The 15,842-nt window shown below is 56.7% G+C and overlaps 1 protein-coding gene across 1 annotated transcript in view; it reads right to left on the bottom strand.

Annotated features, from left to right (window-relative positions):
* Positions 1-15,842, bottom strand: part of CFAP99 (cilia and flagella associated protein 99) — a 34,415-nt gene that overhangs the window by 8,798 nt on the left and 9,775 nt on the right. The window contains exons 3-10 of the mRNA XM_059379648.1: positions 7,166-7,310; positions 6,244-6,338; positions 4,607-4,719; positions 3,316-3,493; positions 1,804-1,884; positions 1,578-1,652; positions 438-509; positions 179-267 (exon numbers count right to left, since the gene is read on the bottom strand). Coding sequence (XP_059235631.1) covers positions 179-267; positions 438-509; positions 1,578-1,652; positions 1,804-1,884; positions 3,316-3,493; positions 4,607-4,719; positions 6,244-6,338; positions 7,166-7,310 — 848 coding nt within the window. The remainder of the gene's footprint in view (positions 1-178; positions 268-437; positions 510-1,577; positions 1,653-1,803; positions 1,885-3,315; positions 3,494-4,606; positions 4,720-6,243; positions 6,339-7,165; positions 7,311-15,842) is intronic.

Here is a 15,842-nt window from a genome sequence, read left to right as displayed (position 1 = left end):
CTGTCCCATCCATCTCCCTCACTGAGATGGATTCTCTTCCTTGGATACAGCTGTGACCCCAACACCAGCTGGCTTGCGGACCCCACCAAAGCACCACTGCTGCTGGGCCCCATTTTCTCCCAGAAGAGCCCTGCCATGCCCCCTCCTCTGCAGGGGGGTGAGGAGGGGCCGCCCCCACCTCTGCAGCTCTTTCTCCACCTGCTGCTGGTACAGAGACCCTTCTCGGAGGATGGCAGCCGTGTTCAGCTTGACCGGGACCTCACTGGGCTGCAGGAGAGAGGACGGTGAGGGGAGACTTGGGGCAGCAAGCACCCCCTGGCCCTCTACACTTGCCCTTGCCTCCGAGCCCCTGGGCACAAAACAGGCCAGGAGGTGGGTGTCCAGGGACTGGGGAACAGTGCCCGTGCCCACCTGGACCAATCAGGAGCACCCCTCACCTTGTAGAAGGTCAGCTTTGAGGTCTTCATGATTTGGGGCATGAGCTGGAGCTGCAGCTTCTTCTTAGAGGCCTGGAGAAGTCAGCACCTGGTATTTGTGCCTGCCATGGGCCCTTAAATGCACCATGGGCAGGTGATGGGCCCAGCACTCCGGGAGGGCCAGCACTCTCCTCTCTGTCCCAAGTCCAGCTGCCCACCATGTGTTCCCAGCCCGCCCAGGCATGTGTCCCCCAGGGCAGCCCCTCTGTCCTCCAGTGCCCTCTCCAGCCTCTCTAGGGTATTGGACCTCCCAGATGAGGACAGGGAAAGAGTGGGCCTGTCAGGCCTGGGGGCAGCGGTTCCCAGTCAGGGGAGCTTGGCCCCCAGGCCTCGGGACCCATCCCCCCAGCTGCTCCCCGGGGTTGGCTTCCACGACCTTTCCTGGCAGCCCCCCAAGTTTGCTCTCCACCTGCTGTAGCTGCTCTCTGGCCTCCCAGGACGGGCTCCACAGCCCCAGTGTGCAGAGCCATGGGTCAAAGGGCACCCCCTGGGAATATAGCTATCACCCCCACTCTCCTGCCTGCCCCAGGTGCTTATGGGGACCACAGCACCTCTGTGTGGCTCAGCGGGCATGGGGGTCGGGGTGCACGGTGAGGAGGGCAGGGAGGGCCCAGCTCCTAGCAGCCACCAAGAACAAGTCTTCCTTGTCCTGCTCCCTTTACTTTTCCCTTATTGACAGACATACTGGGAGTTTTGTTATTCTTATAGAAGTAGTAAGTACTCAGAATGGAAATCTGGGGACACCCAGAGAGTGCCGAGGACATGCTCCCACTGAGGTCTGGAGGGGTGTCTGCACCTGCACCCTCAGGCTGCCCTCAGCTTGGCTCTGGGATGGGGGAGGAGTGGGAGCAGCACTGTCCCAGCGTCCCAGCCAGGAGTAGGGCAGAGCCCCGGGGAGCACCGTCCCATTCCCAGCCCTGGGGAGCACTTTCCCAGCCATGTGGGGAGCACTTTCCCAGCCATGTGGGGAGCCTGCCCCTCTGTGAACTGCTGGAAGGGCTAAAGGAGGGGTTCACGGTGCTCCTCACTGATAGGGCATGGGGAGCAATGTTCTCGTGCCACCGTGAAGACTGACCCAGAGTGTGCAGGGCTGAGGGTTACCTGTATCGGAGGCTTCCCCTGGGACCGGGGCACCGCACACCGCATCTCTTCAATGTTCGCCTGCAGCAGCAGCTCCTGCAAACAGCCCCATGTGGCTCTGGCCCCAGTGGCCACACCAGTCAGAAGGGACGAGGGCACTCTCCCTCCACCTTCCCCTCCCCAACCCTCTGTACAGACCACCCCCCAGAGGGCTCTAGGAAGGCAGGTCTCAGGGCAGGCTCCGTGCCTCTGCCTTCCAGCGATTAAACCTCTTGGCCATCTCCAACAGCTGCTGCTCCTTGGGCGGCTGGTAGGTGCTCCTGGGGACCTGGTGGGATGGTGGGAGCGGAGCCAGAGGTCAGCGGCTAGTCTTGAGGGGAGCATAGAGGTGCCAGGCCACGACCAGCTGGCTACAGGTGCAGGAGGGGCAGGGCTAGAAGGGAAGCTGCTGAGCTCTGATTGGGATTCCCTGGGTGCTGGTGAGGGGAAGGAGGGAATGGAAGGACGTCAGGCCTGCAGCAAGAAGGAAGGTGGCCGAGCCTAGAGCCCAGGCCCAGGAGACAATGGAGGAGCAGGCAGGTGACTGGGTGGCCAGGGGACAAGGGAGGAGGCCGGGAGGGGCAGTTGAGGCCAGGAGAGTGTCACAGAGCCCAGGAAAGTGAGTGTCCTGGAGCCCAGGGAAGGGAAGGGAAAGGACCTGAGAAATCTCCATTGGGTCTGGTCACAGGGAATCTCACCAGCCTGCAGGGGGCAATGTCCGTGGGGGGTGGGGCAGGGACAGCCCAGAAAGCCCTGAGCTCCAGACCCTCACTCCTGGCCCTCTGCCCTGTGTGTCTAACGATCATCCAACTACTGGAGGGACCTGACCCAGGTGAGGGGTTTACAGAAAGCTTCTCTGCGCAGACAAGCTGCAGTGACCTAAGGGTGGTGGAAGTGGGCTGGGATTCTGGGGCCCCCCAGCACTACCCCCTTATCCTCCACACAGTCCTCAACTCTGTGAGGAAGCCAGATTTGTTCCAGGAAGCTGAGTCACCACAGGTGCTTGGGGCAGGGACCACAGCACCCTGATCAGGGGATCGGCTCAAGGGGAGGCATGCCACTTGAGCAGGTCGTGGAGTTCTTGGCCCTACATGTCCTCTCATGGCCCGGATGGTTCACTACAATGATGGACGTTTGCCCAAAGATAAAGGGGACCCACAGAAGCACAGCTAGAAAGCCGATCCAACCAGAGGCAGCCAGTTCTCTACAGTCTAACCCAGATAGAGCTTTTTCCTGGTATTCGCAATACAAAGCATCCTGACTGGCAGGAGTGTCACCAAGATAGGGAGAGGGAGAAGAGAGGGAGGGGATGAGGTCTAGGCAGAGGGGACAGATGTGCAAAGGTGCTGGGGTGGGGACAGGCCCATCTGACTGGGGTCACACAGATAGATGTTATTGCCGGCCTGTGGCCTGGAGAGCACAGAAGAGAATCTGGGGATTCATGCGGCACTGTGTGTGATGTAATGGGGAGGGAGAGGTATCCTGCAACAGGCTGCAAGTCCCCAGTCCAGAGGAGCCTGAGCCCCATGGTCCCCCAGTCTCATTTCACGTCCCTGACCAGACCTCAGTATGTGGAGCCCAGGAATCTACTGGGCAGGCTCTGGATTGGCAGGAGGGGTCATCAAACACTCTTAATTTGGACCAGAGTGCCCTCAGCCCTGGGGAGAGCCAGCCGGCCCCTGGCTCACAGCCTGTGCCCACAGCAAACGCCTGCACTTACTGGTTTTGATTTGGCCACAACAGGAACTGGCTCGGGGACCGGAATGGCGCGGGGCCTGGGGACAGTCAGGTTGAACTCCTTGGGCTCTGTGACCCTGGCCTTGGTCTTTGAAAGAGGGAGCTGATTGGCCATCACTTCCTCCAGCTGGTGGATCAGCTCCTGGACCTCTGGCTGCCATCTTGAAGGCAAAGTTGGGAGCAGCCACTTATGGCCACTTGCAAAGCAGGTCAATGAGGGCGTGGTCCTTGGGATCCAAAGGATGCCCCCAAGCGCCCGGAGTCTACCTCGGGGTGGGGTGATAATGGCTCCAACGCTGGCACTGTACCAGCTCCTCCCAGAGTCACACAGCAGGTGGGGAAGCAGGGTCCGCAGCCCTGTGTTCCCAAGCCATGCTGGTGAGTGAGTGAATGGGGAGCTGGGGGGACGGGGCAAGAGTGATCCTCACTGTGGGGGCCCAGCGATCTGAAGGGAGCAGCAGTGGGGATGTGGAGCTAATCTGGGCCAGCACATGGCCCAGGGGACAGAGGCCAGGGCAAGCTGGAGAGTGCTGGAAAGTTCTTGGAGCTGTGCTGTTGGTGACAGCTGGAGAAGGGTTCCAGGGGTGGGGCGGGGGTGTCCCGGAGCAAGATTTGGGCAGGGCATTGCCCACACCACCAGCCTGGCCTGTGGGGCTCCCATGAGGGCAGGCATCATGCCTTGGATAGCTCCTCCCCCAGCTTGAGGACCATGGCCCCAGAGGAAGGAAGGGCCTGTCTGAGGGCCAACAGGGAGTGGGGTCTCCCCAGGTCTAGGAACGGTAGGGCTGCATGGGGCTGGGGGCAGGGGGCAGGGTACCCTGGAAGCAGGCTGACTCAGAAGTAGCTCTCAGGCCCTGCAGCCCGAGCACCTGCTGGCAGCCCTGTGGATGGACCGTGAATCCAGCCCGGCTGGGACTGAGGACTCTGAGGCCTTTCTTCTGGGGCAGGGTAGCTCCAGGGACACCCCACGGCCCCAGGGCCAGTTTCCTTCCCACAGGACTTCTGCCTCCTCTGGACTATACCTAAGGTGGTCTGCTTGTCAGAAACAGTCTTTCCGGCCCCAAGAAGACAAGGTGGACACCCCCCCCCAGGCCCTATCAGAAGGGAAGCAATGGGGGGCAGCTTTACCCTGCCCCCCCCATGCTGGTCCTTCTGAGGGTCCTGGCCTGCACCTATGAAACCAGCATCTGCCCAAGCCTGTCAGGGTACGTGGGGACAAGCAGTGAGGGTGGCTTTGTGGGGTGGGCTGCAGGGAGGCCCCCAGCGTGGCCCACCTCATCAGGGGGTCGATCCAGTTCTCTCTCACATGGGCGGTCTCATAGATGAGGCTCCATTCATCCTTGATCCATGAGCACAGGTTTAAGGGGTTGAAGAAGAACCCAAGGAACTAAGGGAGAAACAGGAACCACTGGGGGTGGTCCTGGGCTCCAACCCCCCCCCATCCTGGACGCCAACCCCCCCATGTCCCCTCCCACAGAAAGCCAGCATCCAGAGGGTGGGTGCAGCTAACATACCATGAGAGGAGACCTAGGCAGGAAGCCCCTTAGGACAGACCCTCTCTCCCCATAACAGAGATGGATGTCTAACCTCTGCCCTCCTCCACTCTGGGGAGCTGCCCCTCACCGTACGGGCTTCTGCACACGGTATCTGGGCATTTGGGGCAGCCCACCCCAATCTTGTAGCATGCCCTGGCCAAGCAGGGCCCACCCCCGCTGGTGGGGACCCTGTGCTTGAGCCAGCTGCCCAAGACCTGCACGGCCCACCCCCTACTTTTTTTTTTTTTTTTGCTTAAAGATTTTATTTATTTATTTGACAGAGATAGAGAGAGAGAGATCACAAGTAAGGAGAGAGGCAGACAGAGAGAGGGGGGGAAGAAGGCTCCCCGCTGAGCAGAGAGCTCCGTGAGTGGCTTGATTCCAGGACCCTGAGATCATGACCTGAGCTGAAGGCAGAGGCTTTAACCCACTGAGCCACCCAAGCGCCCCACACCCCCCACTTCTGGAGAGTTCTTGGTGGGGACAGACGGACAGTGGTCTGCCTCCCCCACCCCCACCCCGTTGGCTCCAGAATTCAAGAACGGAGTTGCCCTGTTTTCTGCAGTCTGCTTCTGCTCGCCCAGGGCAGTGATGGTGGTGGGCCCCAGGAGCGAGCTGCCCTCAAGGGATTGAGGATGTGTGCCCTGGGATGGCTCGGACCCCACTGCAGCAGGAATTTCCAGCGGCTGGGGGCTCCTAACGGCTGCTTTCCAGCCACGGCCCTCAAGTGTAACAGTTCTGGTTCTAGAAGGCACAGCACAGTTTAGCTTCTCAGGGGAGGCTGGCCATCTCGGGGAGCTGGAGGCTTTTGTAGAGCTAGCTGGCTGTCGCTTGGGGAGGCCATGGCCCCAGGAGGAGCTGTCTGCCCTGCTGAGATGAAGCTCGGGCCCTAGCCCTCAGTGAAGGGATTGCCACACCCTGCTGGGGGGCTTCTCTGTCGGGGGTCCTCCAAGCTGAAGCCACACTCCAGCTTGGAGGGCCTTGTCTAGTCAGGGGACCACTCCAGACCACTCAAGCCAGGCTCCTCAAAACAGCTGAAAGGGGAGGCCACATGCTGCAGTCCCCAAGGAGAGCTTCATGTGGACAAGGAAATAGGACGTCTCTGTCTGGTCACTGCTCACTGTACTGTAAGCAGTGGGCCTTAGGGACAGGTCACTTACTGGGGGCAGGCCAGGCAGCATAAGAGTCGTGTGTCGGCATTGGCCTTTGGCTCAGGTTGTGATCTCGGGGGCCCAGGATCAAGTACTGCCTGCTTCTCCCTCTGCCTGCTTGTCCCCCTGCTTGTGCGCGCGTGCGCGCGCGCTCTCTCTCTCAAGTCAAATAAACAAAATCTTAAAAGAACAAGGCGGAGACACAGGTGGGTGGAGAGGTCGCACCTTGTGCATTTTGTCCACGGGCTGGGCCTTCACAATGTCACAGAAGAGCTGAAAGCCAAGCTCCTGCAGCTGGAACATGGCCAGGTAGCAGATCACTAAGGAGACAGGGCTGGTGAGCATGGGGCCGACCCTGGGGGGTCCTCCCCCCGCCCCCCTAGCACTGGATCTTGGGGGAGTCAGCCAGAGGCCAGGGCCTGACAGGTGCACACAGGCCCCAGGCCCCACCACTGTCAGGGCGGCCGCTCCACCTGGCAGCCCGGGGAAAATGACAGGATGACAGGTTTGCAAAAATGAGGTCATGTCATACTGGTGAGCGTCCCGCGGTGTCCGCCCCACTTCCACACACATTAACTCCTCTGATGAGTTCTCAGAAATGCCTGAAGGCCCCCGGGTAGAAGTAAAATCATTTTGGATTTTTGTTTGTTAATTCTGAGAGACCAAGTAGCCTCGAACCAACAGGAATTTGAACTCCCTAGGCCAGGTGAGGGCCGTCCGAGGGACTGTTGGTTACACAAACGGGTAGGTCGGCCAGCGATGCACAGTGGATTCGAGCGGAGTGTCGTGGGTGTGGGCGGGGCCTAGGAGCCAACTCCAGACCTGACCTCTGGCCACCAAGCTCAGCCCCCCCAGCACCCCTCAGCCCCCATGCCCTGTCCCCCGGGACAGGAGCCCTGTGCTCTTCAGTAGGCCTGGAGTCTGTGTCCGTGTCTGTCAGGTGGACCCTGGCCTGTGCACTCACAGGCATCCCTGAGGACCCAGTGAGTTGAGGGCCCATGGGAGACGCCAGAAAGCAGGAGTGCCTTGGAAACAGCAGGAACCTGAGGAGGGTCCGTGCACTCCAACTTCCCCAGGTCATCACTGCTGCTGCAAGTCTGGGGCCCTTGTCACAAGGGCTGTAGGCCTGGCCCGCAGGGACACCTACCCTGGAAGAGGCTATAGTCGGCCCGTGGGCACAACCAGCCGGCCCGCACGTAGAAGGCGTCCACCACCACGGCCATCAGCTTCCAGTACTCGAGGCACCCAGACAGCAGCTCCAAAATGAATGCCTGCTTCTGGGGGCTCAGAGTCTAGGAGAGAAATAGCGGGAGGGGGCCATGGGCCAGGGCCAGGAGCCCCTCCATGCAGGGGAAGAGCTCAGCCAGGGTACCGCCCCCATAGCTGCCGGCAGAGCCTCCCACCGAGCGGGTCCGCCCACCTCAGGATGGGGGCAAAGACAGAAATAAACATGGAAATGATGCATTAAAACGAATGCCCCAAAAGGACAAATGTGTGATTTCACGAATGGGAGGTCCCTGGAGAAGTCAGACTCCCAAGACAGAAAAGCAGGATGCTGGGGGCTGGGGGCGGGGATGGGCAGCTGGGGCTTCATGGGGATGGTTTCTGTTGGGGACAGGTGGGGATGGCTGCGGAAGGTGAAGATACTTAATGCCGATGAACCTTGTGTTTAACATGGTTAAGACGGTGAACAGTCTGCCTCACATGTGTCTCACCACAGTAAGAAAGATGAAGAAGCTCTTGTAAAGGTTAAAAAAGTAACCCCCAGAGAAATAAGAGAATGGTAAGGCAGCCTCTGGGGAACTCGTTGGGTATGCAGACCAGGCGGGAATCACCAGTAATGGGGGCAGAGGGGACGGAATGTACCTGGTAGGGGGTCACGCTGGGGAGACTGCAACATTTGGTAACCTGTGTTTGCATGCGCTTATTCAAAAAAGGAATTGAGCTTTTGAAAATAAGAAGAATGAAAAAGGACGTCCAGGACTGCCCGCATGGCCGCAGAGGCCTGGCATGGGGGAGGGGAGCAGGTGCTGAGGAGCCTTTCCTGCAAGCAGTCTGGGAACACGTTTCGGGCACCTTATACCCACCCCCCAACTGTGCCCTTCAGCCCAGCAATCACACTTCTGGGAATGGAAGGGAACCATCCAAAATGCAAGAGATGCCCACACACAAGAAAAGTTCAGGGCATTTGAGAAGAAAACTTTTCAAGCGTTTCCCCCCCATCATCTGCTTTGTTCTTCTCAATTTGGAACGTTGGTGCTTTCTGCCTGTGTCTGGCTGGTTTCTGTCACCCGGCTCTCCCGTGCTCTAACTGAGCCTGCCGGGATGTCGGCCTCGCACAGTTTACATGGAAAGACAAAATGTTTTCCGTCGGTGCTGGAACATATGTTTAGCTTTTCCATTTTAGAAGAAAGAAAAATAATCCTGTATCATCCTTGTATGTATGTCCCAAGCTTTTCCACTTTGGAAGAAAAAAAAATCCAGTATCGTCCTGTGCTGTGAAGTTTAGACTAATTCATACATGTTGTATTAAACCTGCTATGTAGGGTGCCTGGGTGGCTGAGTGGGTTAAAGCCTCTGCCTTTGGTTCAGGTCATGGTCCCAGGGTCCTGGGATCGAGCCCCACATTGGGCTCTCTGCTCAGCAGGGAGCCTGCTTCTCCCTCTCTCTGCCTCCCTCTACCTACTCTTCAAAAACAAAAAACAAAAAACCTGCCATGTCAATTGTAATGTGAAGATTTTGTGAGCACTACGCTGCTTGGGACGCCTAAAGGTATCTGGCCGTATATGAAAAGTGCAGGGCAAGGGGAAAGGGTAGGAGCCTACATGTCAGTGGCGGGAGTCGCTGTCTCCCGTGGGGCAGGGATGGCAAGGCTGCCATGCCCTGATGCCCCGCAGATGAGAATGCGGCCCCAAGACTGGTCCTGCAGGATGAAGTAAAAGTTCAGACCAGCCCCTGACAGGTGCAAAGCACATCAAAACAAAGCCACCTGCAGGGTACCTGGGTGGCTCAGTAGGTTAAAGCCTCTGCCTTCAGTTCAGGTCATGATCTCAGGGTCCTGGGATCCAGCTCCACATTGGACTCTCTGCTCAGCAGAGAGCCTGCTTCTCTCTCTCTCTCTGCCTGCCTCTCTGCCTACTCGTGATCTCTATCTGATAAATAAATAAAATTAAATAAAAAACAAGAAAGTTTTTTTGGGGGGCAATCTATTAAATACATTTTGGTATCTCGTTGTTTTAGTTTGAATTTTTTTCTTGTCAGTGAAATTTTCCTCTGTTTACCGGACATTTATTTGTACTTCTGTGAATTACCAATTTACATTCTTGGCTAACTTTTTATTGAGACAATATTTTTCTTAATCATTTTTATGAGCTATTTTATTTTACTTTATTTTTAAAGATTTTATTTATTTATTTGACAGACAAAGATCACAAGTAGGCAGAGAGGCAGGCAGAGAGAGAGGAGGAAGCAGGCTCCCCGCTGAGCAGAAAGCTTGATGCGGGGCTCTATCCCAGGACTCTGGGACCATGACCTGAGCTGAAGGCAGAGGCTTTAACCCACTGAACCACCCAGGCGCCCCGCTATTTTATTTTTTAAAGGATTTTATTTGGGGGGGGAACGAGCAGGGGGAGGGGTAGAGGGAGAAGCAGGCTCTTTGTTGAGCAGGGAACCTGATGCAGGACTCGATCCCAGGACCTGAGCCGAAGGCAGATGCTTAACGACTGAGCCACCCAGGCGTCCCATGAGCTCTTTATATAGTGAGGCAAAAAAATGTGCGCACTATTACGATAGTTATTTTTCTGAGTTTGTAATTTCTCCTTTAACTTTATATAAAGTATTTTTTGGCACACAGAGCACACAGAGGTTTCTCTTTTTTTGCGGGGGGGGGGGTCAAATCTATCTTTTCCTTCATGGTTTCTTCCTGTTTTCATACTAAGAAAACAGAAATGAGACAGCCTGAGGACTCCTGGACAAGCCACAGGACGTTGGAGAGTCTGTGTCCCCCACGGGTGTGCGTGGGACATCTGGTTGTTGTTTTGGCAGACGGTGTCATTCCCACTGGTACCAGGGGGGCTGGAAGCCCAGGGACAGTGTTTTTCAGGGGGCTCTGCGCCCAGGTTTGTTCCTGCCCTTACAGGAGGGACAGCACGGCAAGGGAGACGACGTGTCTCTTTCTGCCCCACTGGAGGTGACGCAGCCCCAGGCCCCTCCAGACTGGAGCTCTAAGCTTGAGCACCACTGTACTAAATCCCTGGCCCCTCTCAGTGCCTGGAAAGGCCCCTGGCAGCAATGTTCTCACACTCATAGTTCCTGCCGGCAGCCTGGCTCACGGGCTCCGTTGCAGGCTCCTTGTCTCAGGGCCCATCGCTCCCGCCCAGTTTCTTCACTGTCTGCATGCAGCCCGTGGGGCTCCTCACCCAGCCAGCCCTCCCTGGACTCCAGAAAGCTCTGTCTGCTCCTTGTCCTCCCCTCACTTATCTGTCTGTGGCCACGTAGGAGGCTGGTCTCCTGGGCTTTGCCCAAACCTACCCCTTCCCAGGCTTTCCAACCAAACACTCTCAGCTGTTCAGAAGAAACCCCTGATAGATCCTTCTGCTCCCACCCCAGGGCCTCAGGGGCGGCTAAAGGAGCCAAGCTGCTTTTTGGCTTCTCCTCTTGCTTGTCCTCTATTTCCAACCTGGCCATCAAGCAATTCTTTTAAAATGGAAGTGACATCATGTCTGTCCCTCTTTAAACCTTCCAGAAGGAGTCCTTATTGTAGCCAGTGAGGCTTCTTCTGAGTCCGTACCCAACCCTGGCCCCACTCCAGCCATACTGGCCTCCCTCTGCTTCTCCGGCATGTAGGATGTCCTCTCAGGGCCTCTGCACCTGTTCCCTCTGCCTGCAATGCTCCTCCTTGCGCACTTGCTCCTTCATTCCCAGCAGGAGTGCTCAGGTACTACATGACCTGGGAGGTGTTCTGGACCCCACCACAGTCAGACGTCAGCCAGCAATCTTGCCCCTGCGCATACTGGCAGTTGATCGCCCGTCCCTGCGAGAATGTCACCCTGTGCTCACAAGAGCAGGAACACAACGTCCTGTCTCTATGCACTATGGTAGGGACCCAGAGACCTTGCTGAGCACAGACTGGGTGCAGAGCGGGGTCTCCATCCAGCCAGGCTTCTGCGTCAGTTTCCCTGCACAATCCCCTGACCCCTGGGCTGTGCCCACACTGGGTGTTCATTGTCTGAGAAAGCCCGAGGAAGCTCGGGGCGGCCCCGCTGGCAGGCAGGAGAGCAGTGAGTCAGCGGGGCTGGAGCGAGGCTGATGATTCTGCAGGATGCCTGCCTCTGAGGCTCAGACAACAGTGACTCTGCTTCTCATTCATTGCATCTGCATTTAGGAAGCAGGAGTCTGTATTTTTAATAAGGTCAGAGCCTTGAGCCTGTGGCTGGAAGCCCTCATGACATCATGCCCCAGGCAAGGAGGTCAGGCAGGGCTGCACAGGGCCCAGGGGTCCTGGAAGATGCAGAGCCAAGCAGTAAATGACACCCTGGTCCAGGGGTTAGGCTGGGTCCAGGGCCAGGTCCTTGCCTCCAGGGAACCCAGCTGGTCACAGAGGGGAGACCGAGGCCTGGTGGGGTGACATGGGTCAGAGGCCGCTGAGGCTCCTTCTGGCCAGGCTGGCAGAGGGTTGCTGGGGCTGGGTTGGCTGGGCTGACCAGGCTTTTCTTGAAAGGAGGTAGGGCCAGGCTGAGTTGCAGAGAGGGCCCCAGTACCAGAGCTTACCCTTAACCCCAAGCTAGCCTTGGTCACAGAACCTAGAGGGTGGTGGCCATCCAGGAGACACAGTGTTGTGATACCATTTTAGGCCTCGGTCCAGTTCAGGACTCCCAAGTACACAGCTCCCGGGTGGCCCCCAGGGAGGTTAGCCAGCCCTTGGATAAGAGTTTCATGGAAAGTCCTGGGAGAGGACCAGGCCTGCGGGGCAGAAGACCCAGAGGCCTGCAAGCCTGCCCATGTTCCACCATCACCAGCTGCCTCCTGCAGGAGTTCCCAGACCGGCTTGCCTGCTGGTACCGCAGAGATAGGGCAGGGCAAGACCAGGGTCCAGGGCAGGAAAGGGGCCTGGGTGCGGATTTCAGCATGTGGCAAAATACCTAGGAGCCCTGGTCATCAGTGATGCCAAGAATGAAGCCAGGGAGAAGAGCAGAGAGAGAACGTTGGGGCTGCCAGATGTCGGCACAACCCTTTCTCCCCTTCTGCTGTCCAATAGAAGAATGCTATCTCATCGTGGATGGTGTGCTCAGCCCGAATTTTTTCCAGCCCCCTGCTGATGGAGCCATGTAAAAAAGGGCTTTAATCAATGAGATTTAATGGCAGATTGCCTGGTGTAGCCTCCAAGAAGGCTCTTAGAAAGTTAGGCAGATTCACCTGGCACCTGCCTTGTGCTGTTTGCCTCTCTCCTCTTCTTACCTGGAATATGGATGCAATGTTGGAGGCAGGGCAGCTGTTTTGTGACCGCAAGATAGAGGTACATTCTAAGGAGCGCCAAGCAGAGAGGAAGGAGAATGCATTCCTAATGGTACCAGGGCCGCTGAACCCACCCTAGACTGCCTGTCTGCAGACTGCTTCCTACGTGAGCAAAAATACCTCTAATTTCTTCAAGTCATTGCTTTCTGGGATTGTCTCATAGTCAAACACTGTTTCCCAAAAGATACATGTTCAAGTAGATAGTTCAGTCGCAGAAACACATACTGTTTCAAAACTAAAATAAGAGAAATGTTGATTAGAACTACCCCAAACGCCCTTTCGCACCTATTTGGCAACGATGAAACCAGCTGCCAGCGCAGTGTGTAAGCCAGACTGGAGGGGAACAGACACTCCCTGACTGCCGAGGACACGGTCAGCTGGCTGTGTCTAGAGAGCTCACCAGGGCCCTCTCTCTCTCATGGAGAAGCTGCCTCTTCTGGGACATGACCCCAGCTGCAGAGGCCCAGGCACACCCATCAGCTCCGTGGTGCTTCTCACCCTCAAATACCAGAAAGGACCTCCAAGCCCATCAGGTAGAGATGGCTGCGTGATGGTCACAGCCAGTAGGAGGATGTTCTTGCATCCACAGACACGGAACAAGCTCCCAGGGAAGCTTCAGGGCCAATGGCCAAGTGCAGGACTGTGCGACCAGGGGCTACCAATGGCTAAAACTGTCTGAAAATTTTATACAAAAGTGATATTGCTTTTATATGTAAAAGATACCATGTAGATGTAATTTTTGACACCCATAGAGTCTCTGTGAGAGAGTCCTTCACGTCTCTGGAAGGAACTACAGGATACTGGTCTCTGCTTATCTCCCAGGAGGGCTGGTGGGGGAGGGAGAATCCTCCCTCACCAATGGACACAATTTTGGATCTTTTGGATTTTGGATATTTGATGTCAATAAACGAGGCACTGAAACTCAAACAAAAATGATTTCCTGAGCCCAGGCCTCCTGTGAAGCTACTGACCAGAAGAATGAGAACGGCATTCTGGGATGTGGCCTCTGGCACCTGCTGCCTCCCGGGCAAGGCCATGGCTGGTGATTTCAGGCCCCTGGCCCCTGCTTTCCCCCCTACCTTCCTGCACGAGCCCCCTCCCCTTCCCCTAACTACCCTCCCCAGCACCTCTCTCCCTGGCTGGGGGGCCTGGGCTGGGTGCTCTGCTGGGCCTCTCCCTGCCCTGCCTTACCCCTGAACTGTTGGACTGAACAACTGTCCAGTGCCTCTATTGCCAGCCCTGTGCTGACCATTCCCTTCTCCTACTTAGGACTCACCTGCCTGCCAGTCCTTGCCTACGGCTGCCACGATGGCCCTGGGGTCTAAGCTTCTATGCACTCAGGCCCCACTGGGCCACCGCGCCCACATAGCGCCTGCCACAGGTCAGGATTCCACTGTCCCTGGCTCATGCAGACCCCTCTGCCCGGCAGATCCCCATTCTCCACAAGCCCTCAGGTGCTTACTCTCAAAGGCAGACCCTTGTTGGAGGCTGCTGAGACCTCATGGGCTCTGCAGAGAGCCCATGCTGTCTGCTCTGCCCAGGATGCCCCCACCTGTCCAGCCTGGTGGCCCAGCCGTCATGCCAGCTGGCCATGTGGGGTTCTGGGGGTGCACAGGAGGGGACGGAATAGCCCAAGGCAGGACCTAAAGAGTACTGCCCCCCAGCATCCATCCCCCTTCGGGAAACTCTCAAGTCCACCCACCATCATGGTGCTCTAATGATGCCTGTTCCCAAGTGACATTAACTGTGGGGGGGTCAGAGCTGGGAGCATGGGGTGGGGCAGAGGGTGGAGGGAGGAGCTCCTCCTCATTCCCGTCCCACCCTGAGGGCCTGTCCAGGGAGCACAGGAGAACCAGGCTTTCTGGCCAGCGCAGGACGCCGGTTGGCAGCATGCCTGGTTGCTGGCACCATCACCCTCGTGCCCACCTGTCCCTGCCTCCCTTCTCCAGCTCCAGCTGGTTCCTCCATATCGCTCTCAGGCCACTCTGGAGACTGGCACCTGGAGAGGCTCAGCCCCATATCTCAGCACCACATGTCTGAAGTGGTGACGGATCCCTGTGTGATCTATAGATCGATCTGCAGAGAGGAAGTCAGCGCACCTTCCCCCAGCCCACAAGTCCCTGGACCTTTCCCCACTTTTCCAGCCAGACTCCATCTGACCACCTCAGGTGCGCTCCTCCCCACCTGGTCCCCAGCATTCTGGCAGCCACCTGGAGTGTGCCAACCTGGCCCCTCTGTCCTTGGCATCCCTCAGCAGGCTCCCTGTCTGTGCAAATGTCCTGGGGCTGCTTAACAAATTGCCACCCACTTTGCAGCTGAAAACAATAGGAATGACAGAATTCCAAAAGTGAGATGTTGGGAGGTCGGCCCCTTCTTGGGGACCAGAGGGAGAGTCCATGCCGTGTTTCTCCCCTGCTTTGGGTAGTTTCAACCATCCCAGTATCCATAGCTCATAGATGTATCACTAAACTCTGCCTCTGAGGTTACATGGACTTCTTCCTTGTGTCTCTGCATCTGTGCCCTGATTTCCCTCTTCTTACAACGATGCTAGTCACTGGATTTGGGGCTCATCCTGAATCAAGGATGATCTTATCTCTATAAATGAAACAAGATGGGATTGGGAGGGAGACAAACCATAAGTGACTCTTAATCTCACAAAACAAACTGAGGGTTGCCGGGGGGAGGGGGTTTGGGAGAAGGGGGTGGGATTATAGACATTGGGGAGGGTATGTGATTTGGTGAGTGCTGTGAAGTGTGTAAACCTGTTGATTCACAGACCTGTACCCCTGGGGATAAAAATATATGTTTATCAAAAATAAAAAATTAAAAAAAAAAAAAGGATGATCTTATCTCGAGATTCTTAATGATATCTGTAAAGACGGTGTTTCTCAGTGAGGTCACATTCACAGGTAACCAGTGGTTAGGACTGCAACTTATCTTTTTTGAACCTTCTCTGGACTGCTGCCCTTCTCTGGACTGCTGGCCCATTTACATGCCAGGTCATTCTCTGTCAGGTGGCAGTCTTGAGCATTTGTCCAACAAAAGCAGCAGATCATACCAATTTTCTGACAACTGGAGACAAGAGTGTGTTGTCCCAGCTGCCTGGACTCGAGGTGGACATTTGAAAGGACCTAGGGGCCCAGCTGCCTCTCTGCCCGGTGTGAGCATCGGTGCCCATTGCAGAGATCCCGGGCGGCTCTCCGGGGCGCGGACGCCGTGCTGATCTCCCTCCCCACCGAAACGCACACAGAGCAGGGTGGGCGGAATCATGCGGGGCTTGCCCATAATAATCTGTTGGTTGTGGGGAAAAA

Source organism: Mustela nigripes, chromosome 1 (genome assembly GCF_022355385.1).
Source record: "Mustela nigripes isolate SB6536 chromosome 1, MUSNIG.SB6536, whole genome shotgun sequence".
Lineage (NCBI taxonomy): Eukaryota > Metazoa > Chordata > Mammalia > Carnivora > Mustelidae > Mustela > Mustela nigripes.
This window is presented reverse-complemented; position numbering and strand designations above follow the sequence as displayed.